Source organism: Rhamphochromis sp. 'chilingali' (assembly GCF_963969265.1).
Source record: "Rhamphochromis sp. 'chilingali' genome assembly, chromosome: 18".
Taxonomy (NCBI): domain Eukaryota; kingdom Metazoa; phylum Chordata; class Actinopteri; order Cichliformes; family Cichlidae; genus Rhamphochromis; species Rhamphochromis sp. 'chilingali'.
In genome coordinates this window covers 5,737,668-5,763,412 of record NC_137945.1, presented here as the reverse complement: position 1 = coordinate 5,763,412, position 25,745 = coordinate 5,737,668, and the positions used below count along the sequence as shown (strand labels likewise).

The 25,745-nt window shown below is 43.1% G+C and overlaps 1 protein-coding gene across 3 annotated transcripts in view; it reads right to left on the bottom strand.

Annotated features, from left to right (window-relative positions):
• Positions 1-25,745, bottom strand: part of LOC308385443 (disco-interacting protein 2 homolog C-like) — a 79,788-nt gene that overhangs the window by 13,452 nt on the left and 40,591 nt on the right. For all 3 annotated transcript variants that reach the window (XM_080864324.1, XM_080864323.1, XM_080864325.1), the window contains 21 exons: positions 23,967-24,077; positions 22,929-23,052; positions 21,470-21,579; positions 19,121-19,223; positions 18,948-19,012; positions 15,105-15,198; positions 14,848-14,967; positions 13,326-13,440; positions 12,733-12,872; positions 10,744-10,880; positions 10,455-10,663; positions 8,418-8,532; positions 7,963-8,164; positions 7,774-7,874; positions 5,609-5,689; positions 5,089-5,212; positions 4,872-4,993; positions 4,580-4,691; positions 3,014-3,123; positions 2,509-2,639; positions 527-695 (listed from right to left, as the gene is read on the bottom strand). In XM_080864324.1, coding sequence (XP_080720450.1) covers positions 527-695; positions 2,509-2,639; positions 3,014-3,123; positions 4,580-4,691; positions 4,872-4,993; positions 5,089-5,212; positions 5,609-5,689; positions 7,774-7,874; positions 7,963-8,164; positions 8,418-8,532; positions 10,455-10,663; positions 10,744-10,880; positions 12,733-12,872; positions 13,326-13,440; positions 14,848-14,967; positions 15,105-15,198; positions 18,948-19,012; positions 19,121-19,223; positions 21,470-21,579; positions 22,929-23,052; positions 23,967-24,077 — 2,595 coding nt within the window. The remainder of the gene's footprint in view (positions 1-526; positions 696-2,508; positions 2,640-3,013; positions 3,124-4,579; positions 4,692-4,871; positions 4,994-5,088; positions 5,213-5,608; positions 5,690-7,773; positions 7,875-7,962; positions 8,165-8,417; positions 8,533-10,454; positions 10,664-10,743; positions 10,881-12,732; positions 12,873-13,325; positions 13,441-14,847; positions 14,968-15,104; positions 15,199-18,947; positions 19,013-19,120; positions 19,224-21,469; positions 21,580-22,928; positions 23,053-23,966; positions 24,078-25,745) is intronic.

The window sequence follows — 25,745 nt, the reverse complement described above, 5'->3', positions numbered from 1 at the left end:
GACAGGAAGCAAAACTAACACAGGACGTGAAAGAAAACAAAAGTAAAAAGTAAAGGAAGTAACCAAAGGAAAGTGATACAGACATGAACACTCCCACCTATCACGAGTAGAGGAAACAATCCAAAGGAAAACACAGTAAACATGGAAACAAGAAGACACACAGCAGACATGGGGACAGAGGCATAAAGATGAGAGAGAGGGAAAAACAAGCAGGAACTTGAACTACCACAAGAACCAAAACACAGGCTGGAAACTGAAGCTCGTCACACAGAAATGAACTCTTCAAACACTTGAAGCCTGAACTCTAATCCAACAAAACAAAAACCAGGGCATGACAGAGCTTCTCTTTTGCACACAAAGTAATAAAAACATTGAAGATATCACATCTAGATGAAGAAAAACATTGCAGCCCGCTCTTCTGCATCTGCAGCCTTCTGCAAAACCTCCCATGTTTGAAAATGGACTTAAATATGTAAACAGACAGAACTTGAAACCGACACGTTGCTCGTCTCACTGTTGTGCTGACCTTGAGCGCCTCGGTCTGCAGGCCGAGTCCTTTGGTGCAGAGCTCCATGACGCTGTAGGAGCAGAAGGTGTCTCGCACCCTCAGCTGGCTGACGGCCAGCAGCCACAGCGCTGGGTTGGACTCCAGCTCCACCGGCGGGATCAGGATGGACTGGTGGCCAGAATACACGCTGCAGACAACACAAAGGCTTTTCAGTGTGTGTGTCGGGGATCTGCATGTGCCGACTCAGAACAATAACACAAATTTAAAAATGGATGACATGCTTACAAGCACTAACAACATCAGGAGACTGACAAGTGTTGATGATCTGGTTATGTACTGCACTGGTTTGGACAGTAAAACTAACATTCACTCACTCTATAACCAGTCACACTTGCTAAGACTATGATTTATTGTCCTGAGAAACCGGCCAACCAGCACCACAGGGTTGTGTAACAATCTGATGTAAATGTGAGCTACTGTCAGCGAGGACGACGTGAAATCCTCAAGCCGAGGATGATTTGTTTTATTCCGAAGACATTTAGCAGCAGATATCGGCTCCAGATGAGTTGAGTATTTATGAGAAGAAGATTTGAAAGTAAGCAGACCTGCAGGCTGGAGCCAAGATTTAACGATTTAAAGACTGTCGAGTTTCAGACGGAGACCTTTAAACATTAATATTACTTATTATTATTATCAATAAGTATAAATCACTGTTCTTGTATTTTAAGAGGGTGAGGTAGGGATGAGTATAACCAAACCTTCCATGTTAAAAAGCTAATTTTCCCCCCTTTTACTGAAAATACATCAATAAACACTTAAATTGTCTTACACTCAAAGAGTAAGACAATTTATTATTTACAACTCGACCCAACTCTTCCAGGACGTGGATTCAGGTTATCTGGGCAGGAAATGCTCAAATACTTTAGAATATTTTAAATGTTCAACATAAAAAAGTTATATTTATTTATGAATTTCTTAAATTGCCACTAAGTGTTGTCAGCAAACACAATGAGTCACTGCATCCACAGGTTCATGCAATATAATGCAAGAGTAAAAGAAAGGGGGGGGCTCCAATCTGTAGTTCCCAGCCTGTGTCATGTTACATCCATATAGTGAAGCAGTTTTTAAGCATTGTTCAACTTAAGGTTTTCCTTCCCCCCCATTTAACAGGAGGGTGTTCAAAATAACAACATGCAAGCTTGTTTTTAGCAGCGTGCTGCAGTACTCGTGGTGCATGCAGCTCAGGTTTGAAACCCACTGCACACATTATTAAATGAAAAAAACAAAGAAAGATGAAGTCATGAAACAGAAGTAAAGCATTTTAAAATGAACTTAAATACATAAATATATATTAACCCTCTCGAGGCAGGTGTTGCTGATTTGCAACAGTTAAAAACTAACAACCTGATTACCCCACGTACATATTTTATGAGTTGTTTTTACTCAGAAGTACCACTGCAGGACTCGGTTGTGCATTAGCAACAAAAACTCAATTTGAGCCTGAGAGGGTAAATAAGAGTATTAATCCTTAAAACAGATGTAGGGCTTTAATGATTCACAAAACATCTGCTTTTATTTACTTTTCTGGAAACCTGGGAGTTACTTTGGGAGTACAGTGGGTGTGCCTTTGATTTTGCACCTCGGACATAGTTTTGTTCCATCCTTCAAACCACGGCGGGAGTGTTTCAGAGTGCTTAGCTTGAATAGGGACTAAAAATTTTCTGTGCCATTCCTGCCAGTTCCTGTCCTCCTTATCTGCTCTGAGCTGCTTGATGAGCTATGTTGAATCTGATTGAATAATACACATTGTCTTAAGTGGGATACTAAGTTACTGCAGCTACATACAGTACAAGCTCATATCTGTGCTGCTTTGATTTGGACCATCCATTCTTTAACGTAAAGAAGTGCAAAATGAAATGACTGGAGGATCCTCAAAGAGTGTAAAATGCATATTTAATGGTTTGTAAGTGGGTGGAGATGCATTTAGGAGCTGCACCAACCTGCAGAGACACCAGAGGACGAAGCCGAGGCCGCAGTAGGGATCCAGACAGATGGCAACTTCTCTGGACGGGTACAGCTCACACTGCAGCTTCACTGACCGACAGAAGGCTGCAACTGCATTATGGGACATCTGGAGCAGAGAGGAGACGAGAGGGGAGGGAGAGAGACACACGAAACACACAAAAAGACAAACAAGGAGCAAGATAGGAAGGTTCACAATGAATTTAAATTTAAAGTAAAACATTTCACATTTTTCCCCCCGGTAAATGAATCTTTGAAAAGCGAGCGACATCTTAGTTGGAAGAAGCGGTTTGTGTGTTTGGACTAAGCCCTTCAACTGTGAGCCAAATGTGCTTTCATTCTGCTTTCTGTTTACTCATTTTGCTGCTGCTCTGATGGCTGAATTTCCCTCTGGAATAAGAAAAGTAATGACTGGAGGAGGAGGAAGAGGAGGGGAGTGGGACCAGGCGGCAGTGGTTTGGTGAGGATTAGGGCTGAGCTGACCTGAACTCCGGCCAGCATGCCGGTCGTCGACACGCTGAAGTCCAGATAGGCCAGGCCGTCTGGGTTGGTGGGCTTATAGAGAGCTGGAGGCTTCTTCTTTGGCAGGTCATCTGCAGCATGCACACACACACACACAAACACACACACATATATATTTATTTCATTGCACTCAAGAGCACAGTCTCATTTCAAACACTGACCTCCAGCTGAACCCAGAGAGAAAAGGGCCTCAAATACTCTGCTGCAGCAGAATCACAGCAACATGACTGATGTCTCACATATAAGAAGAGACCGCTTTAAAGCACAAGCATGGTGATACTCTGTGTTTCTCTCACTGTTAACAAATCCCAAGGGAAGACAGAACCAACAACGAACAGTGCTAACAAGCTCTGTGTGTGCAACTGCAGCCTGATAGATCCCTGTCCTACATCACTGAGTATCAGCGTTACGCTGGGTGAGATATTCCTTTATAATCAGTGGCACTCACCCACCGGGTGTATGTGTGTGAGAAGAGCATGTATCTGAATATTCATCTGAATATGTATCTCTGTTTTGCAGTCACAGGGAATATGTTGGTCCCTCTGATATTTTTCACAAACCTACAAACTTCATATTTAAATGATCATCCATGCACAGTTCACATGTTCTCATCTGACCAGTTTCTGACTAGCTGGAGATTTGTTGCTGGTAAGAAAATCTCTACAGCGTGCACTAAACTCAAGGCTCTCACATTTAATCTGGTCCGCACCTGTCTTGAAATTTTGACCTGCCTAGATGAAGCCTGTCCGGTCTGTGCACTCATTAATAGGCAGTTGCACCTCCAGACTGCAGGCTGTGAAAGGTTTGGTTCTCTGGGGTGAGTTTAAGCAGCCGGAGATTTGGATGGCAACCACAGGACGAAGGACAGGGAGCTGAAACAGGCGGCCAACTGTCACATGAAAGTGAACCCTAAGTGATCCCAAAACCACAGCAGGTGCAGATAACCAATTTCTTTAGTGGGTTCACTGAAGAAAACATTAAGTGTTCCAGTTGTTCTATTTAAAGGGTGATCTAGATCTTATTCTTTGCTTTTAGTCATCTTGGCTCAGCTGAACTCAGTAGAGCGATTTGGAGATTTTTCTTGAAGGGCAAAAACAAAGGGAAAGAGTGTCTGTGATTTATAACACGCACATAAAGAAACAGAATTATTTTTGTTTTAATAATAATTGGAAGCCAAAATTGTAATTCAGTTAATTCGATTCAGACCCGTGCTGACAGCAGACCAAACACTAGCGGCGATATGGACTGAGGGGTGTGGAAAAGACACTTCCACACGCATCAATTCAATAAACTGATAACAGACTTGCAGCTACAGTGAGTTTTTATTTTCTGATAAATCACAGAGTGATGGAGCTGTAAAGGCAGGTTTCATCACAGCAGAGGATTTCATTTAATGTGCATTCTTTAGGTTTATATCTGCAACCAGAACTACTCAGACTGCATTGTGAGGCGGCTGTGCACGACCTGCATTTATGTTAAATTAAAGTAGCGTGATTTCCCAGTGCGGATATGAATGAAACGCTGTACCGGTGTCCAGCACTGGGGGCCAGTTCCTGATGTCCACCGTGGCCATGGCCTCTTTGGAGCGCAGCAGCTTACAGATGACGGCGGTGGTCATCACACACGCCGAGTGACTCACCTGCACAATTAGAAAGAGAAAGACAGAAGAAGAAATTAAGCTCCCTTTTTTCCCCAGAGGAGATCAGAAGTCAGCCAGAGCCATACGAGTCTGGAATTAGCTGGGAGCGAGAGCTTGAACCTTGGAGGTCTGACTGAAAGAGAAACCGCATCGGTTTAACAGACAAATTAAGAGTCTGACCTCGACAATCATCTTAACAGTGGGCAGGGTGGTGGAGATGTTCTGAGGGTGAGGCGGTCGCACTGTGATGGGAACACAGCCGGCGTACAGGCAGCCGTAAAAGGCTGCGATCAGGTCTATACCTGCAGAAGAAGCAGACACACAGGTGTGAACGATGCTTGCAGTGTCCAGGTGCTGTCACCTGAAAAGTACATTGAACATCTGCATCGTCTCTCACCTGGCGGGTACACCAGAGCGACATGATCTCCTTCCTGCAGACCGCCTCTCTCCATCAGCAGAGCTGCCACTCGCTCCGCCCTCTTATGCAGCTGCAGACAGGTGAGAGAGCTGGACACTGCCCCCTGCGGGAGGTGAGAGGGGGGAACGGTGTGAGCCATCAAGAAGCAACCTGCCACACTCAAAGGACAAAAACTGCAGTTCATCTTGTTATTGTTCAGTTTTCTACTTGCTTGAATTAGCTCATAATCATCGTTAACCTGTTTTTATTTATTTACTTAAATTAACCATGATAATGAAGCCTGAAATTCCTGATTTTAAGCCACTGATTCCATGGATAAAGATCCGTTTTGGTATCGATTATAATCCACTTTTATTCTCCTTGTATTCAGCATCTTAACATCACAGAGACGTGATGACTGATCTACAGATCTTTCACCTACAGTTCACCAGCAGCAGGTTATACGGTTCAAAATGTACAATTTTTTACGGTGGTCAGTTGTGCGCGAGTGTGCTGGTACCCGAGAGCTGAGCAGGGTGTAGAGGATGTGGTCCGGTGTGGTCTGAGCTCGCCACTGCAAAACCTCGGACAGGAACAGAAACTGCAAAACAGAAATAAACACTTGTTTTACACACACTTTGACAGCTTAATCTGTGTGTGTGTGTGTGTGTGTGTGTGTGTGTGTGTGTGTGTGTGTGTGTGTGTGTGTGTGCGCGCGCGTGTGTGTGCGCGTGTGTGTGCGCGTGTGTGTGTGATCTGATTTCTGTAAATAGTTCAAGTTGCTGATGTAATTCAAAAAACAGCAGAGGTGCATCAAACACGTTTACAAGGAGAATAAAATGATACATTTCTCCCATCATTTCAATTATTGCAACATCAGCATTTTGAGATAAAACTGCAAAGCAGACAAGAGACATTGAAGTGAAACAGAGCTGATAGCACAGAGGGAGTGCAGCGCATGTACAAAAAGTTTTTAGCATCGAGGAACTCCATGTCAACGTGTGCTTACTCACCACTTACTGCTTTTTACTGCTGAGTCTCTGCCTTCTGTCCGGCACGTTAAAGCAGTTTAATCAATATCACAGGCGGTGAAATTTCAAAGCAGGTGAAAAAAACAAAAAACTGCCTCTAAAGATTATATTTACAGGCAGTTAAATGATGCAGACTGACTGACTTGAATGATGCTGAAAATCTGGCTCCATCAGGCAGTTGAAAAAGTAGGCGGCCTGTTCAGAAAGTTAATTGTCAGTTTATGTTCATAAATCAATTTGTCCTTTTCATAAAAACAGTTTTTTCTAGATGTGTTGTTTTCATAAAATGTCAAATTTGCAACTTCTCCCAGTTCTGTAGCTGCTCATTAACATTTCAGCAGATTTCCTAAAAACAAGACATCAAAATATTTCTATTAAAGTAAAGAGGAGCAACTTCTTGTTTCAGCAAGATTAAAACTTTAAGCAACATTTTAATTACCTAAAAGTACTGTATAATAGATTTTTTAAAATGTGTTTTTATCAGCTTCCAAAACCTCGTACCACCGTATTCACCCATGAGAGGGAGGATACAGAGTATAGAGGAGTCACAAAAACGACGACCTGCTGAAGTTCAAACTGAGCATCACGGAGGAAGAAAGGTTTTTAAGTGTCTTATCTGAGTATTTCAGAAGCAGCTGATCTGCTGGGATTTTTCCACATCCCTCTCTTGGGTTTAGAGAGAATGAGCCGAAAGAGAGAGAATATCCAGTGAGTGGCAGGTTTCTTTGTGAAAATGCCATGTTGCCTTGCAGCTGACAGGAAGGCAACACTAACTCAGATAACCCATCGTCACAGCCAATGTCTGCAGAAGAGCATCTCTGAAAATGAGCTGCAGCAACAAAGGACCACACTGGGTGCCCCTGCAGCTCATACTCAGTCACCAAAAGTGGCAACAGAAGACTGGACAAATGTTTCCGGTCTGAGTCTGATGAATCTGGTACAAAAACACAAAGGCATCCATCCTGGCTTGTTTGGTTTGGTGTAATGTTGTGGGGGATATTTTCTTTGCACACTTTGGGACTCTTAGTATCAACTGAGTATCAGTTAAACATCACAGCCTACCAGAGTATTGTTGCTGACCACGCTCATGCTATTATGACATGGGCAGTGTACCCATCTTCTGATCTTTGCTGATCCAGCAGGATTGCAGCACCTTGTTTAATGTAAGCATGAAGCATCTGTGAAGACAAAAGAGGCTCCAGCCCAGAAGCTGTGTGTACCTGACAAAGCGTGCACGAGTCCAAGTGTCTGTGTGTTTGTGGTTATTCGACTATGCAGACGATTAGTTTGGCAAATATTTATGGAGGACTGAACAACTTCCATCAGAGTTTACTGAGTCATAAGTGAAGGTGAAGTCTTGACACGACTTTTCATACAAAATATTCTGTTTGATGTCAAACATAGAAGAGATGAAAAATGTTCTAGACGATGGAGTCAAAGAGATTTGATGATTTTGCTTGACTGAATTATTAATAGTTTATCAGAAGTGTAGCAGATTACTCTTCCTGTCAGTCAACTTGTCGCTTACTCAATGATCTTCTGATCTCTCGGCTTTTCAACATAAAGTTACCTTTTTTTGGGCAGAGCTTGGTTTAAACGGAGTTGTGATGTTATTTCTTGAGCTGAGACTTTGTTACGCAGCTGTTTGCCTCACCTGGTCGTTATCATCAGTCTGTCCCAGGTCTCTGCCGCTGGCCTGAGCGATTCTCTTCCCTGACACCAGATTTCCCACCATCACAGAGGCGGGACCGATCTCTGCCACACACAGACACAATCAGCACATCAACAACTACAACTACCCACAAGGTTACCACCTAAAGACCCTGAGCAGACCCTCACCCACCTGGCTGTTTCTGCCGCGGTTTGGGCAGGTTGGTGACACAGGTGTGGGGGCACATCAGGACATTGCAGGGGTGAAGCCCCCCCTCCAGGTACAGCTGCTTGATCTCCGACAGGTGGATGCCGCCCAGAGGAGTCTTGGGAAGGGTGTTGGCCGGCACCAGAGCCAGACAGAAGACGCCCACCCCGTGGATGCTGTCTATGGCCTGAGAGTCATGAGGGAGTTTGGTCAGACTGCAGATGGGATTTAACGTCCCCATGGGGTAACTCGCTTTGCTGAGAGTAGTCTAACACAATACACACATATCTAAGTGGAGTAAGACACACCAAACACAGTACACGATCCAAGTGTCCTACACAGTGTCCAACATAACCGCAAGAAAACGACATTTCAAATAAGACTTGATCTAAATGCAATAAGGCTGCATTGCATCACATTTGAACGTGCAGGGAAAGCACCTGCAGTACGCGGCTCATCCACTGGAAGCTGTCCTCCTCCGTGGAGTCCGGTCTCTGCTCGGCCACCACCACGATCCTCTCATCTCTCAGCACCGTCACAGAGAACACAGCTATCCTGCACAGACAGCAACACCAACCTGTTTGTTTTCTATTACATGAATAATGTTTTATTCCACTGTGTTAATTCTATTCAGCTTGATTTACCCATCAAGCTGCTTTCTTTGTCTTTTATTTTGTTCTATTTATTGAGCTCTTTCTAGTAGAGCAGTTTTATTTTATTAAGCTATTCTGACGAGTTTTATCATCTATTTTTTCCATTCTGTTATTTATTGGCTGACTGGTCGGTTCCTGTTGTTTGTGACACAGTTATTTCACGAAGGATAAATAAAGTACAGCTTATGATGGATTATCTAGATTGATGTCCAGACGTGAAAAATGTGTTTCCTTTACTTTTTTCACACTGCGAGTGTGTGATGTCACACTGCGAGGAGCGCAGCAGTGGTCACTGAGAAACTCTGAGAGGTCGCTGCAGATGGACAGTTTGATGAAGGTGGGTTCCCAAGTCTTCGTTCTTTCCTTATCGCCTTTGTTTGTCAATTTCATTTTTTTCCATGGATCCTTCTTCATTTGCTTTCCTTGTTTCATAACCTCTTCCTCCTCGTCGCTCTTCTTTATTTCCCTTCCTTCCTTCGTCTGTTTCATTTCTCCTTGGCTTTTCATGTGTCCTTCTTTCTGCCCTTATAACTAGCTTCCTTATCACCCTTATTTGCTCATTCTGTTCCTTGTGCTTGTTTCCATTCCCTTGGTTTGTTTTTTCATTTCATCCCTTTGCTTTTTCCTTATTTTTCCTTTTCCTCATTTCCTTCATTTCATCCTTATTTATATACTTTTAAACATCTTTGTTTCCTTATTTCCTTTATTTCTAAATGTCTAAATATTGTTTCCATGACTCCTTCTTACTTCCCTGTTTCACTACATGTCCTTTTCTTGATTTCCTCCTTCTTTTTTGCATATCACCTTTTCTACCCTTGTCACCTTATTTCCTGCATCCTTATTCAATCCTTTGCTTCCTTTCCTTGTTTCACTGCATATTTCCTCTCTTTACATATTTTCTTCTTCTCTGTCGTCTTCGTTTTTCCTGTAATGAAGCCCAAAAGCAGAAACTAAAGGCAAACATGGATGCTGGTATAATGAAACCTGATGGACTTTCAGCCTTTCTTCTTCATGTTTCCTGAGACTGTTTCTGCAGCTGCTTCCTCCCTGAGTAGAAACTTTAAATAGCTCCGGGAAGCGTCATCAGAGGCTGTCAGGTAAAAGATGAATTTCCTGCTCGGTGGCCGTGGACACAATTAAACTTCACTCTATTACTGTTTCTGGATTCATCCACTATTGCTCTACTTTATTAGATTTATTATGAGCGATGGCATTGCTCATTTATCAGCGTATCAGCATTTATCAGCCAACGTACCGATGTCGGACATCTCGCTGGTTTTCAGCTTCTGTCGATAGGAACGATGATAAAAAAGATAATAAAATAAAAACCGATTCGCTGGCGGTCGAGTCATGTGACATTTGAGAAATGTGTGACTGCAATATTACATTTTCAAGTCCAGCAAACTTTAGTCTTTGTGTTTTAACATTTTAAAACCTGGAGCTAAATTGAGCTAAACTGTTTTCAGGTTTGTTTCTTTTCCAAAACCAAATTTGCTGTTATTAATCAGAACTGTCTGTCATTAACATTTTATATACACATAAAACATCTTTTGGTGGCAGAACTGAAAGGTCACAAACTGCTGGAAACCTCTGATCTCTGTCAGGAGCCGTTCCAGTTAATGGAGAGTTATGATGACTCATGGCGACGACCACAGACTGGAGGTAAAAGATGGCCACTAAGACACCTTCTGTTTGAATTGTGAAGCTGAGCGTGTGCACTGTGGCCATCTTGTTGTTTTGAAACAACAAGCGAGGGATGGACCTACGTTCATCTTTTATATACAGTCTATTGTGACCCTCAAACCCCACCCACTTCACACTCACCTGCCCCTGTAGACGAATTTCATTGGCTCCACTGCGAGTGCAGTGGCAACGATGTCATCGGCATTGTGCCTCCGCCCGCTCACCATGATGAGCCCGTCCATCTTGCCTGTGATGAAGACGAGGCCGCCGGGGCCAATGAAGCCCAGCAGGCCAGTACGCACGAAGGCGTACTCACTGATCAACCCCCCGCTGGAGCTCACCGGGTAAACCTGCAGAGGACATTACAGCATTACAGTGTTTTTTTATTTTGGCTTTTAGTGTTTGGGTTCATGTCTTCACTTCGCCTCACCTCAAAGGTGTTCTTGGTCATGCCCGTAAGGCCGTAGTACGATGTCCCGGTGGCGATGGAGCAAACGCAGAGCTCGCCGATCTCATCGGTCTGACAAAGCTGGGGCACGCCTTCCGGCTTTACTACACACACCAGGCCTGGGAGGACGAGACACACACACGGTTAACACTCCTGAAATGTCTCTGCTTGTTTTAAAAAGAAGTTATTTATGGCATGAGGAGGAACATTATTCACTCCAAACGCACCTGTTTATGAGACTCTCATTTCTCAAAGCTAAACTCTGAGCTTAAAGTAGGTTGTTCCAACCCGAGATGACGTCCCCTCCCGTCTGTGTCACAGCAAAACCAGGTTACCCGTGTAAAACTGAACTGGTGACAATGTAGTCCCTTTTTAAAGAAATATTTTGGGCTTCTTAGATTTAATTGTAATATGTTAGTGGAGAGAGAGCAGGAAAGCTGGAGAAACACCAGCAGCAATGCACAGAGTAAATGGCCTTGGGCTGGGTTCAAAGCCAAGCCTCTACATTAGCCCTACAGCAGACTGGTCGCCTGCTCAGTCCAGGGAGCTACAGCAGTACCTGTGACACACTCTCATGAGCTTTCTGATTCTAGGATTGGCTGTGCGGACAGCGATAAGTATCACGTTACACAGCACAACTATAAAATGCTGCATCTAGATCAGTTTGAAGTGACTCAGCAAACACTTTTTACCCCGTGCTTCAGCATCTTCTTATTTCAGTCATTACAAAGAGAAATGCATGCAAGATTCCACAGAAGCTGAAGGAAACAGATTTTGCTCCTTAGTTTAGTTTCCTTTGTGGTGCTGCACGTATAATCTCTGTGGTGAACGCTGGGCAGAGCGACTTCACAGAGGCTGTTGCTGCCTGTGTGCTCACTCAGACCGACTGGAAAGGACCAACTTTTATTTTGGAGCATCAGTTTTATCTTGGGAAGGTTCCTAACTGAGTGAAGCAGCACAGTAAGAGGTGATCAAATTCCCATAATACTAAAGAAAAGCTCCAAAATGACGACTCATTTACTTTTAACCCATGAGATGAAACAGTTTTATTATTGAGTGCAACTGCTTATTATCAACATTAAAATCTTTTAGTTTGCAGCTCAATGAGCACATTTAACTATGGATTGCATTTTTATTCACGACTCTAATTGCAGACTAATCTGCACTAAAACTAATCAGTGAGAAGATTTTTACTCTAATCCATCTGCTGTAAAACGGGACAAACAAATAATGCCACTGGTGTCTGTGGATTCTTCATTAAGACCTGAACGGATGATGTTTGGCCCTAAATGCTTTTCAATGTTCTGTGTTACCTTGTTAAACTATGTGTGGGCTTCACCCTGGAGGGGAAAACTCGGCTCATTAGAACAGATTACAGGCTCTGCAGCCGTACTGAAAACTCTCCTGAGTTTCCATAATGTACAGCAGAACAACGCTTAACTCGCTCGTTCATGAGCAGGGAGAGAGAAAGGGGTTAAAGACCGGACACTGATGAAAAAGAGAAGCTGGGTCTTAAACTAATTTTACGATTTAATGAACTTCAATTACAATAGATGGAAAACTAGAAAGGAGAAAAAAGTTTGAAAAGTTTGCTGGCTCCTTACGTCAACATTCAGTCACATTTTTGCTTGAATTGCACATTTCGATTACAATCCCCGCTTTTATTTTGTAGAAACACAAATTCCCTAAACCCAAGTCAGGCATATGTGAAGCTCGCAATCATTTTAGGAAACTGTTTAAAACCCTTGTCTTCTCCAAGATACATTATACTGCTGTTTAAACGTATCCCACCTCCGACTTCTTGCTTCCACGATTAAAATTCAACATTTGTGACACTAAAGGTCTGTATTTGTAATTTTCCTGATATAAATCTCAGTTACACCAGCTCAACCACACTTCCTCTTACAACACACACACACACACACACACACACACACACACACACACACACACACACACACAACGATGTACCTCCGGGTGTGACGGTCCCCACATCCTGAACAGTGAGCACCGACAGCCGCTCCTCCGTGTCGACCCTGACGACGCCGTAACTCAGGCCCTGCATGGACAGGACGCCCCGACCTGGAGGCTGGCTGCTGTCCTCCACCGGCCTGAACACACAACCCGACACACACACACAGGTGATCCTCTGACACAGCTCGCATCTGTCCAAACTGACAGACCGCCACACTGCAGTACAGCACACTACTGTGCAAACCGCTCGTGTATTTCAATTTAGCTTCCACGTGTTTCTTTAGACAGCAGCTGCTGTTTCACTCATTCTCGTCGCAGTCCTCCTGCCCCATCATTCTCTTTCCACTAAACACCGACCTTTGGATTGTTCTAGCATAAAACAGACGCCTCAAATGATGAACCAGTGTTGTATCTACACATCAAAGACAAATAGCAATTTTAAATTGAATCTTTAGGCACTTTGCTACTAGCTGCCTAAACACATCATTTATTCCCATTTCTTCAGGTGAATCTATGAAACTTGGCTGCATGCATGTGAGACTGCTGCACATCTCTGCATAATCTGTGACGTGGAGGTTGTGTTTACGTACCTCCTGATGGCCACCGTCAGGGCCTCGGGGGAGCTGGCGCAGGGACAGATGACTTCAGTTCTCAGCCCTTTGGTCTGAAAGACGTTGAGGAAGGCGTCGCAGGACGAGATGGACCCTGACAGACAGAAACAATAACTGAGTCAGGACAGCTTCAGTTCAGGTGTCGAGCCACTTTTCCCACAAACTCCTGACACGTGCAGAATTGAAAGAGCTGTCATGTGAAAGGCTTTTAATCACATGTACCAGATCCCTGAATGTGATTAAAAAACACTCAAAAGACCTTTTGTACTGAAGTTTTAAAATGTTCCAGGCCAGTCACCTTTTTATGACCACGTCTCTGGGCAGGTGCTGGACATTTCTTTCTATTTTATTAGCACAGGTAACAGCGCACGGCTGGTTTCATATTTTGTTTTTGGGTTTCTTATTTTCTCATTGGAGGGCAGCTGTATGCAGGGATCAGCTGAAATAATTATTTAGGGCAGGAATATGAGTTCATCCCAGCGCACTCAGGCTAACATGTGTCACCATGTCAGCATTTAAAAGTCAGTAATGTTGCCAGAAAGCTGTGTGTTTTGCATCTATTTGGTAAATGAATGGTAAAAATGAAGTGTGTATTCATAACTGTGAAGAGAGATAAACTGAAAAAACAAATCAACACCTTTTTGTGTCGTTAACATAACATTTCCCTTCAACTATCACTACTGCTTTCAACAGTCCACAGTGGTTATCGTGCATCCATCTGTGTGCTTGACTACAAATGAAAATGTTTGTCACTGACAGACAAACCTGTGTGATTTCTGAGTGTTTATGATATGCTAAGATTAAAGGTGTACCGACACACTTGTGTCTCTCGCTGCTTCACCTCTCCTTTGATTTGTTTTGTCTCCAAATTTCTACATTATTTGTGGGGAATTTCAGGAAGGTTTCATCAGAGATAGAAAAGTTTGAATTTCATGTCTCATAAATGCTTATCACACTGAAATGAGAAACTTTGGGAGAAACTCTTTTGATTTTTTCAAATAAATATCACCAACCAGATCCAGATATCCTGGGGCTGATCCTCTAATGTCAGAGCACACCTGAAGGCACCATGAAACAGCACCTGCTCAGAATAAATGTTATGACCTGAAAATCCTGCCTCGTGCCAAACATGATGCAACATGATGCAAGTTTCAAGTCACTGCAGCTTAATGCAGAAAAACCAGTTTTCTGTGGTCACTGCTAAACCAGTTAAACAGTTACTGAACTTAAAGATACAAACCATCAGTCTGGATGGTGAAAACATCACTTCCTGGTTCCAAGCTGTTGTATTTTTGTCTCATGTTAGGCTGAAAACTTTTTCATGTACCAAGTTTGCGCAGTCGGACACATCCTGCTCTATTCCTGTAAAGTGACCCAGTTTCCTGAAATCCCGAGAGTTTTCTTTTTTCTCATTTCCCTGACATTCTCTATCTGGAATACACCTCGCTAAACTCCCCCGTTAGTGAAAGAGCTCGGCTGTGAAGGCTGAGCGCGACCTTACAGGGGTTTGATCCGTCGGCCACCAGCAGCATGCGCAGCGAGCTCAGGTTGATGTCCTTCTGGTCTTTGTGGGCCACCAGAGCCCAGTGCATGTCTCTGGACTTCACACAGGCCACCTTGGCTGCAGGAGGAGATGCGCGTACAGAGAAAAAGAGTGAAATTAGCATTTAATCTATTTGACAGGCAGGTGAATGGAGGGACTTGACTAAGATGAGTGACAGGTGTGTGTGTGTGTGTGTGTCAGTATGTGTGCCTGACCTTTGTACTGGCAGACTTTCTGGATCCACGACAGAGGGTTGACCTTCATCAGCGAGTAGGGCACGCTGATCACGTGCATCATGTTCATCACACTCTGCACACACACACAGAAAAAGACATTGAGGTGAGGCTTCATGTTAATATCTTTGGAATAAAACTCTTCTGGTTTTTTATGTATTATTTGATCATAAATGATAAATGGGCAGGAGGCTGGGGAGCGTGGGCTGAAAGCCTGAGGTAAAGTCAACCAGGTAAGCTACGAAGATATCTGTGCATTAGGTAAGACAGGTATAATCCCTTATGAGACGCTTCAGTGTTTCCCACACAAAGACCTCACTCGGGCAGCTCGCCAGCTACATCAGTCCCAGCCGAGTGATTCATTTTAGTATTTTTACATTTTTCAAATCTGTCTGCAAGAAAAACCCTCTGCACCCAATTTAGGCTGGTTCTCTTGCTCTTATTTTGAAAGTCCATTCACTGCTAATCATCTTGCTCTGGCCCCTTCACTCTTTGGTTTTCTTTACTAACCAGCTCACTGGCCAGGTTGTTAATGTGCAGGTCATTAATATAATCCAGGCGCTTCCCCGCAGATAAAGGATCCTGTCCCACTGTTGGACTAAACCCAAGTCCACCTGCTTGGACGGAAACACTAGTTTGGACTTTAGCAGAACAGAACAAGGACAGTGGAGTTCATCGGCAGCTGGAGGAGATCCTTTTGCTTTTGGGAAGCAACTGGGAACAGAAGAGGCAGAGTGTGAGAGACGGGTGACTGCCAGAGTAAAGCTTGAGGCAGAATTGAGCCCAAGCTGCTGCAGGAAACACTTACAGCACTCAGATGCTACACAGAGCTCAGCAGACCAGCCTCTACACGTTTAACCTGCGTACTGACACCAGGGGGCGGTGTCGTAAAACCAAGTGTTAAAAGTCGTCTTTGATGATCTTTTGCACAAATGCAGAGGGTCACTGATGTCCGGCTACACGTCATTGGCCTTTTTCTTCCATAACCCGTCGTTCAGCACAGCTAAAGAGCTCCGCAAGTTCAATACATCAATGTAATGGACTTGTCTTTCTGTGAATCCTATTACTTACTTTTAATTTTCCATCCTTCTTTGTTCCCAGTTTATTCTTCTGAATTGTTTTTACGTGGATCATAATTTTGCTTTTATTTATCTTGTAATTATTTATTTTATTGATTGTTTTTCTTGTTTTCTGTGTAGCACTTTTATTAATTGTGAGTTTTAAAAATACTGACTTGACTTAATAAAGTGTAAAAATTAAAATTAAAAACACAATTATCATTTATGTATTTAATCAACCCTGAAATATAGTTCTTCTTCCAGATGTCAGAGCAATGAAAACGCTTGTTATTTTCATACTGAGAGATTTATTCATCTTGCAAAGGCACTGTTTTTGCTTTGGACAGGGTGGATGCCAAAGCGCTGATCAATGCTTCATCAAATATGTGTTTATTCTACACAAGAAGGAAAGGACGTTTAATGATGCTATAAGCTGGTTAACTTATACTTAAAGGCTCGTTAATATACTTAAAATGGTAAATGGTCTGTATTTATATAGCGCTTTACTAGTCCCAAAGGACCCCAAAGCGCTTTACGCACTCAGTCATCCACCCATTCACACAAATATCTCATAATAACAACCATGTTTATAATCATGTTAAATATGGTAATGGTAAATGACCTGTATTTGTAAAGTGCTTTACTGAGTCCCTATGGACCCCAAAGCGCTTTACACTACATTCAGTCATTCACACACTGGTGATGGCAGCTACATTGTAGCCACAGCCACCCTAGGCGCACTGACAGAGGCGAGGATGCCGAACACTGGCGCCCCCGAGCCCTCTGACCACCACCAGTAGGCAACGGGTGGAGCGTCTTGCCCAAGGACACAACTTTACTCAAAAAGGTGTCTTAGCTAATTATAGGCCAATCTCCAACCTTCCTTTCATATCAAAAATCCTTGAAAGAGTAGTTGTCAAACAGCTAACAGATCATCTGCAGAGGAATGGTTTATTTGAAGAGTTTCAGTCAGGTTTCAGAGCTCATCACAGCACAGAAACAGCTTTAGTGAAGGTTACAAATGATCTTCTTATGGCCTCTGACAGTGGACTCATCTCTGTGCTTGTCCTGCTAGACCTCAGTGCAGCATTCGATACTGTCGACCATAATATCCTATTAGAGCGATTAGAACATGCTGTAGGTATTACAGGTACTGCACTGCAGTGGATTGTATCATATCTATCTAATAGACTCCAATTTGTGCATGTAAATGGAGAGTCCTCTTCACACACTGAGGTTAATTATGGAGTTCCACAGGGTTCAGTGCTAGGACCAATTCTGTTTACATTATACATGCTTCCCTTAGGCAGCATCATTAGAAGACATAGCATACATTTTCACTGCTATGCAGATGACACCCAGCTCTATCTGTCCATGAAGCCAGATAACACACACCAATTAGTTAAACTGCAGGAATGTCTTAAAGACATAAAGACCTGGATGGCCGCTAACTTTCTGCTTCTTAATTCAGATCAAACTGAGGTTATTGTACTCGGCCCTGAAAAGCTTAGAAATATGTTATCTAACCAGATTCTTACTCTGGATGGCATTACCTTGGCCTCCAAATTAGAAATATCCTGTCTCAGAGAGACGCTGAAAAACTAGTTCATGCATTTATTACTTCCAGGCTGGACGACTGTAATTCATTATTATCAGGATGTCCAAAAAACTCACTGAAAAGCCTTCAGCTAATCCAAAATGCTGCAGCAAGAGTACTGACAGGGACTAGAAAGAGAGAGCATATTTCTCCTGTTTTGGCTTCCCTTCATTGGCTTCCTGTTAAATCCAGAATTGAATTCAAAATCCTGCTCCTCACATACAAGGTCTTAAATAATCAGGCCCCATCTTATCTTAATGACCTTGTAGTACCATATCACCCTATTAGAGCACTTCGCTCTCGCTCTGCAGGCCTACTTGTTGTTCCTAGAGTATTTAAAAGTAGAATGGGAGGCAGAGCCTTCAGTTTTCAGGCCCCTCTTCTGTGGAACCAGCTTCCAGTTTGGATTCGGGAGACAGACACTATCTCTACTTTCAAGATTAGGCTTCAAACTTTCCTTTTTGCTAAAGCATATAGTTAGGGCTGGATCAGGTGACCCTGAATCCTCCCTTAGTTATGCTGCAATAGGTGTAGAGTGCTGGGGGATTCCCATGATGCATTGAGTTTTTCCTTTCCAGTCACCTTTCTCACTCACTATGTATTAACAGACCTCTCTGCATTGAATCATATCTGTTATTAACCTCTGTCTCTCTTCCACAGCATGTCTTTTATCCTGTCTTCCTTCTCTCACCCCAACCGGTCGCAGCAGATGGCCGCCCCTCCCTGAGCCTGGTTCTGCCGGAGGTTTCTTCCTGTTAAAAGGGAGTTTTTCCTTCCCACTGTCGCCAAAGTGCTTGCTCATAGGGGGTCATATGATTGTTGGGTTTTTCTCTGTACCTATGAAGCGCCTTGAGGCGACTTTTGTTGTGATTTGGCGCTATATAAATAAAATTGAATTGAATTGAACAACCGAGACTGTTGGGCTCGAACCGGCAACCTTCTGATTACAAGACGAACTGCCAGCTCTTGATATAAAGTCTTACTGATCATTTTTCAGATTTTTTCAGACTCCATTAGGACGCCCATTGTGAAAAATATTTGCTTGACAATTACAAATAGTGGAAATTAAAGAGGAATAGTCTGAAGACTAAAGGTCAAAGTGACGGACCTTCTCCCAGCTAAAACCAACATTAGTGTCATGACCTATGACCTCTTACAGGCAGATCTTACCGTCAGGATGCCGTGCCACAGACCCACGTCTTTTTTAAAGTCCAGCACGTTCACTATGGTTTCAGCTGCAGGCAGAGATGGGACAGAAGAGGGTTAAATTACTTATAGATAACCCTGAGACTGCACAGTGTGTCTGCATGTGTGTGTGTGTGTGTGTGTGTGTGTGTCCTTACCCTCAGTGTAGCTGCAGGACTGAGTGAGAGCCTGGCAGTGTGTGAGCAGAGCGATCCTCGTCACAGTGACTCCCAGCACACTGCCGTCCTTACAGGTTTTATACTGGGAGGAAAACAACAGATGGATCATTGAAAGCAAAGCAGAGGGAAGCTGTAAGTGACAGACTCAACCCTGCTGTACCTGTCGTTCAGTACAAAAACTCATTTCAACTTTGAAGAAATCACATTCGTGGGTCTCTGCAAATAGATTATTACTAAAGATAAATGTTGCTGATTATTTATTCCTTTGTTTATAGTTCGTAAAAATCCAGATAATTGCAAAAACATTCATTTTAAAAACAATATAAAATACCACATGCTGATATTTGGAAGTGTGCTTTATCGCTTTCTGGCCTACATACGCAGACTGACGCCACTTTTATGTCTGCAGCTACATGCAGCAACTGGAGTAGGTCACATTAATGTTTCATATATAACCTGTTTTCTCACATTTGTTATTTATTTAATGTAAAACATGTTGAGAAAAACACTATAGAAATAGCACACCCATTTCAATCCAAGCCTAGAAATCAGATTCTTTCTAAAAGAAGTCTTGAGAGAAAGGTGGGCATTTAAAATATGAAACCTGGCTTCCTTCCTGTGACCAGCAGGAGGCGAGCCTTTGACTCATGGTCACATGTAAACAGATGATAAAGCAGAGTATGCTTTGAAAAAAGAAAATTCGTAGATGACTTGCCCCCCCCCCCCAATTAGCATAGCTACTCCCACCTATACACTAAACTGACTGTTCACTCAGTACACCTGTTCAGCTGCTTGTTAACATTAATATGTAACCAGTTCAAGCTGAGCTGACTCTGAAGCTGGCAGGCTTGTTGGTGTCAGGCTGGTGTATTTCAGAAACTGCTGATCACAGAAACATCTCTGAGATTCACAGAGAATAGTGAGAAAAAGAGAAAACATCCAGTGAGCAGGTCTCTGGGAGGCAATGTCTTGTTGATGCCTGAGGTCAGAAGAGTGCGGCCAGACTGCTTCGAGCATCTCTGAATGAACAACACATTGAACCTCGAAGCAGATGGACGACAGCAGCGGCAGAAGGCCACACTGTGGCCATGCCTGTCAGCTAAGAGCAGGAAACTCAGGTTACAATTTGCACACGCTCACAAAAATTTGGCCACAAAAATGCAGCTGGTAGTGTAATGGTGTGGGGGACATGGTCTTTGGCCCTCAGTACCAGCTAAGCATCATTTAACCACCACAGCCTACCTCAGCATCATTGCTCATCTTGTCTATTGTTTTACCAGCTGACAAATCTGTAGCAAATGTGTGACACTGTCATGTCAATGTGGACTAAAAGCTGTGAGGAATGTTTGTAGAACTTTGTTGAATCTATGGAAGAATTAAGGTCGTGTGGAAAAAGTCTCAGCTGAGTGTATGTCCAGTCTGGCTTTGACCAAAGGTGAGAGAAAATCCAAACTTGGCTACCAGCTCCTTTCAAGCTCACACAAGTTTGATTTCCTTACTGAGTACAAAACCTGACATGAGATTGTCAGCAGGAAGCAGATGCTTCTCGACAGAAATAGTCTGGCACAGGTTGCCGATGTAAACACATACCTTTACACCTACAGATTTTATTCTCTCCACCAGAGAAAGGAAACAAACATGTTTACCACAAATATTTGTCAATGCAGACATATGCAGTAAGCCTGTAACACTAATCCTATCAGCACAAAGTGCAAACAAACAGCACAAGCAGCAACCCAGCGGTTGGTGAGATGGACCACAGGCAACAGTTTCATTGTGCCTTTGTGTTTGCATGTGTGTGTGTGTGTGTGTGTGTGTGTGTGTGTGTGTGTGTGTGTGTGTGTGTGTGTGTGTGTGTGTGTGTGTGTTGTAAGAGGAAGTGTGGTTGAGCTGGTGTAACTGAGATTTATATCAGGAAAATTACAAATACAGACCTTTAGTGTCACAAATGTTGAATTTAGGCTCTAACGTGTAAAACAAACCCAACAACTTTTAAATATTACCAAAGATATGTCAGCAGGACTTTGCATATACACAGATATAACAAAATTTATCTTTAGGAAAGAACAGCTTATGTCTACTAAGATTTACAACTTTTAAAAGAATTTTTAATGAAATTTCAAGTCCAACTTTACAGTCACATCATACCAAAGCAAAGAGGAGTTTCACAACTGCGGTTTTTTGGGGGGTCAAAATTTAAATACTTATCTGACGCAAATGTGGACTCACCAGTATAGATGAAATTTGCTTTGTCATTACTTAGAGCTCAAGACACCAGTGGATGTGTGTGTGTGTGTGTGTGTGTGTGTGTGTGTGTATTAGCCTCACCTCTATGTAAGCAGTGTCATTATTTGCATCTTTGATGTGGGGGAACCAGTCTCTGGGCGGTTTGGACAGGTGCTTCGACTCTGTTACAAACCACAGCAGTTTCGGCCAACCTGCAGGGGCGAGAGAGAAGCAAAAGGTACGATAAGTAATGAAGAGAGACAGAGGAGTTCTGATATGACTGTCACGATGCTGATATTTGCTGTTTTATTTTGAAAGTCATCTTGGTTTCTTTGGTGGTTTTGAGTCCTCCCCACAGCTGAAAGCCACACTGGGAGCATTTAGCCTGCACAGGATCTTGTATTTGGAGAAGATTGGGTGCTGTGTGGCACTCCTGTGTCTGACCTGCTGCCCTCCTCACCTGCTCCATGGAGCTTAATGTAACTTCCACAGAAAACAACAAGGATGCCCGGGGTTCAAGGCTTCACTTCAGCTGCTACACCCTTGTCTTTATACTGGTGTGGGCGGTGGTAGCATTACTGGACTGGGTAATTGTATGATTGACCCTGATTGTGTTTATCGGTTCTCTGTGAATATTTATACTCAGGTCCAAATGCTTTCTGTGAGTCTTTGTCAAATTATGTTTTATCCAAGTTCCTTTTATCACCTCCTCCGTCTGCACTGGCTGGTCCATTGTTTAGTTTTACCTTTCATGTATGCCGGGCAATTCAATTGGCCAGCTGCTCTGACAGTGACAGCGCTTCCACCAATCACAGAAGCAAAACAGCTTAACAGAGTCCTCACTAACGAGCATTTTTTTCCCTCCCAGTTAGTATTTTCACACCCATGGAAGCGTTTAATGCCGCTGAAAGAAAGAGAAGATTCTTACTGGCACTAACACAGTGTAGGAAGGCGATGATAGTAGTGCAGGGAGTTTCACTCACATTTGTGACTGAAAATAGATGCATGCAGATTGTAAAATGTGGTTTGGAGCATAAAAATATGATGAGATTCAGCACGAAGGAGTTTTCATTTCTTTCAACAAAAACTGCAGTTAAGATGGTCGAGCTGCAGTGAAGAGATGGTTATAGCTACAGCTGCAGAACTCAGCATTTTGTTATTGTAATTACCACAAAAACTTGCGACGGTAGAATCGAACCACCTGTGCAGAAAAGTTCAAAATAAAGAAAACAATCTTTTCAGCTGCTTTCATATACGCTCGCTTTGTTTTACACAGTGACAGCCTAACACAAGCTTACTAATTACTCTGTAAATCTAGATTATTAATAAAAATCTACTGATGAACTATTAGTCAAAGCCACTCAGCAGTCTGATTCAAATGAACTTTTTTTTTCCAAGCCAGTAAAACTCTGGAGAGTGACAAGATGTTTCTGTGACAGTGTGCTCACTTTGAATGAACACCCTTTCTCTTCTCTCGTTGTGCACATTTAGCAAAGCCACCCATCCCCCCACCCCGCATCACGCCTTTACAACTCAGCTATGATTGATGACTTTCCCTCACCTTTGAACTGTGGGATCTCTCCTGTTGCGCTCTTGGGAAGACCCTTATGGCAGGCATCACTGGTCAGCGCCACAGTAACGCCACAGCTGCCCAACAGGAATCCAATCTGTTGGCTGCCGGCATCCTATTGGATGATACAGAACACGATGAAAAAAATAAAGCTGATGCTTTTGCTGTTCAGATATCTCATAACTACAGTAAATGCAGAGCTATATGTTTGTAAAAGACTTCTACTGAAGCACAGAATAGAACAGAACAGCCCTTTAATGTTATTGCACGTATACAGTGAACTTGCAGTTACACTTGTGAACATGCAGCGCTGGTTTAGAAGTGACTCTTGCTGCACTGCTGCTGCAGCCCAAACGTAAATTTTATGGAAAATCCTGCAGCACAAATGCAGGAGGGGGAAGGGGTTCAAGAGAGGCTACCGACATGCAGCAAAAGGCATTTCTGCTAAGCAAGTCATCACTGTGTAACCATGCCAACCCCTATGCTGGCCACTGCGCTGCAAAGACAAGCAGCTTTGTCTCAGAGTGAGACTAAAGCAGAAACAACTACGATACAGGATGGCATCCAAAAAAGAAGCTGCTGAAATCTGAGGTCACTGAAGGTGAGAGATCAGCAGTTGTAGCTGAGCTGATGTGTTTCCTGTGTGACGGTGGCGCAGCAGGAGGGCCTGTTTCTTGTGTGTCAACTGTATTTTTTTGCTTTCTGCTTAGACGTGATTATTTCCTCAGAAATACTTGTTGCTGGTAAAAGGCTGCAGCTGAAGATCCAAAACATTTTATCAACTGTCTGAGGTATGGATAAGGCCTCTGTGCAAACACGACTGAAATGAAACGCAGCGGGAGTCTGGAGCTCTGGGGGGGCGAGGTGAAATACAGATGTGGCCACAGCAGGTTTATGAAAAATCTAATTACCTAACCTCCAGTAGAGACTAATCCTGCACAAAACAGCTTCAGCAACAGATTTAAAGGAAAGGAACCAGAGAGCTGCAGCCACGGCTAAAGACAGCTGATTTGCAGTGCTCTGAAGTACCTTGCGACTTAGGGGCACCTCTATGGGAACAGGGACCACCTCTGCCAGCAGACAGCCGTAAAAGGCCACCATGAAGGCCACTGGGTCGTTGTTCGGAAACACCAACGCCACCTAGAAGGGAAGGACAGAAGACAGCACTGGGGTTCAGAGAACTGAAATCATTTTCTAAGGCTCAGAAAGCAACACAAGGAGTGAAAATTGCAGTCAGTTTCTAAGCAACACGCAAGTTCATGTAAAGTCACCAGCACATTTATCTGTATGCTCAGCACAAGTTAATTCGCTAGAATGACTAATATACAGCTCTCAGTGTTTATTTGCTTTTCACTGAGAGCTGAGTGAGGAGACTGATAACAGTCTTGTGTTTGTGCACTCAACATGAATCCAGAGCAGATCATTATGTCCACCACTGAAACGTGACGGTGAGGATAACATCACCAACACTGGGCATGTGCGTGAGTTTAATAATCATTACAAGAAAAAGTGATCGTGGCTACATCTGGCAAAAACACTGTGTGCAGCTCTTTTTGAATGAACAGAGATGAGGCCCAGTATAAACTGTGACGGGCAGGCAGAGCTGGCATCAAGTGTGCTCAACTATCTGAGAGCAGTTAAGGGCGGAGGGTGATCCAAGACCGCAGCACAGAGCAGTCGGCCATCAGTGAGAGTAGTTATGACACTGATTAAGTCAGAAACTGTGCGAACAGGAGGAGCTTTCAAATGCACAGCAGCTGTAGGAGGTCTACAGCTGCTTGAAAAAACCACGAACAATATGAGATGTAGAAGAATTTCAGCTGACGTGGCCTGGCACTGAAATCAGTTGATCTTCCCGCACTGTGGAAGGCTGAACTGAGGCTATGATAGACTTTAGTGCTGGGGATCAATACTCCTTTTATTTAAGAACACTTTAAGAAATCATCCCTTCTGTTCTCTATCAAACGTAACAACAGCCCTTCTTTTTGCCACAGCTGAACAGCACACACACTTCTGTATTATGCATCCTGCTGCTGTTTCTCACATTTATGCTGCACATATTTTTTTTATCACTGTTCGATATATCAAAATTCTTTGCACCACTACCCTCTCAGACCCATTATGCTTTTCCTAATAAAAATCTCCCCAGGAATGACTCAATGAAAGAAGAGCAGCGAGCTAGCCACACAGTGACATGTGCTCCATTAACCCCGACACCAGCCTCACATCTCCCGACTTTTTCTAGAGGATTTTCTGTTCCACTCCACAGAGAGCTGTTGGTACTGCTTTTTTTAATGAAAAGTTGATAACAGCCTCACGTTGCTTTGGTGTGTGAGCACCTCCCATTTATTGAAACTGGCACTGGTGGTCTGTCCGCTTTGCATATGCATCAGCTGCATATGCAAAGCGGACAAACTGGAATTGTAAGCATGTGATGATGTACTTCTTGCAATCTTTTACTGCTATTCCAGCAAATGTATTTTTCTGAACAGAACAGAAACCTACAGGAGGTCAAAAGCACCTTAAGTGCAGGTTTAAAAGCTTTTTCTTTGTGCTGAACAGAGTCAGGTTAGATTTGCTTCTGCTCGCTGTGCTAAGCTGCAGACTGCAGCTCAATATTCTGCTTACAGACATTACAGTGGTATCAGTATCTCAGTGAAGTATCCCCTTCATTCTCAAGGGAATACAACAGGAGCTTTATTATAGAGACATTGTTTGGTCAAATAAATAATAAAAACTGCATATCATCATAAATATACCAGCAAATATATAATTATCTGTTTTAATAGATTTAAAAAAAAAAAAAAA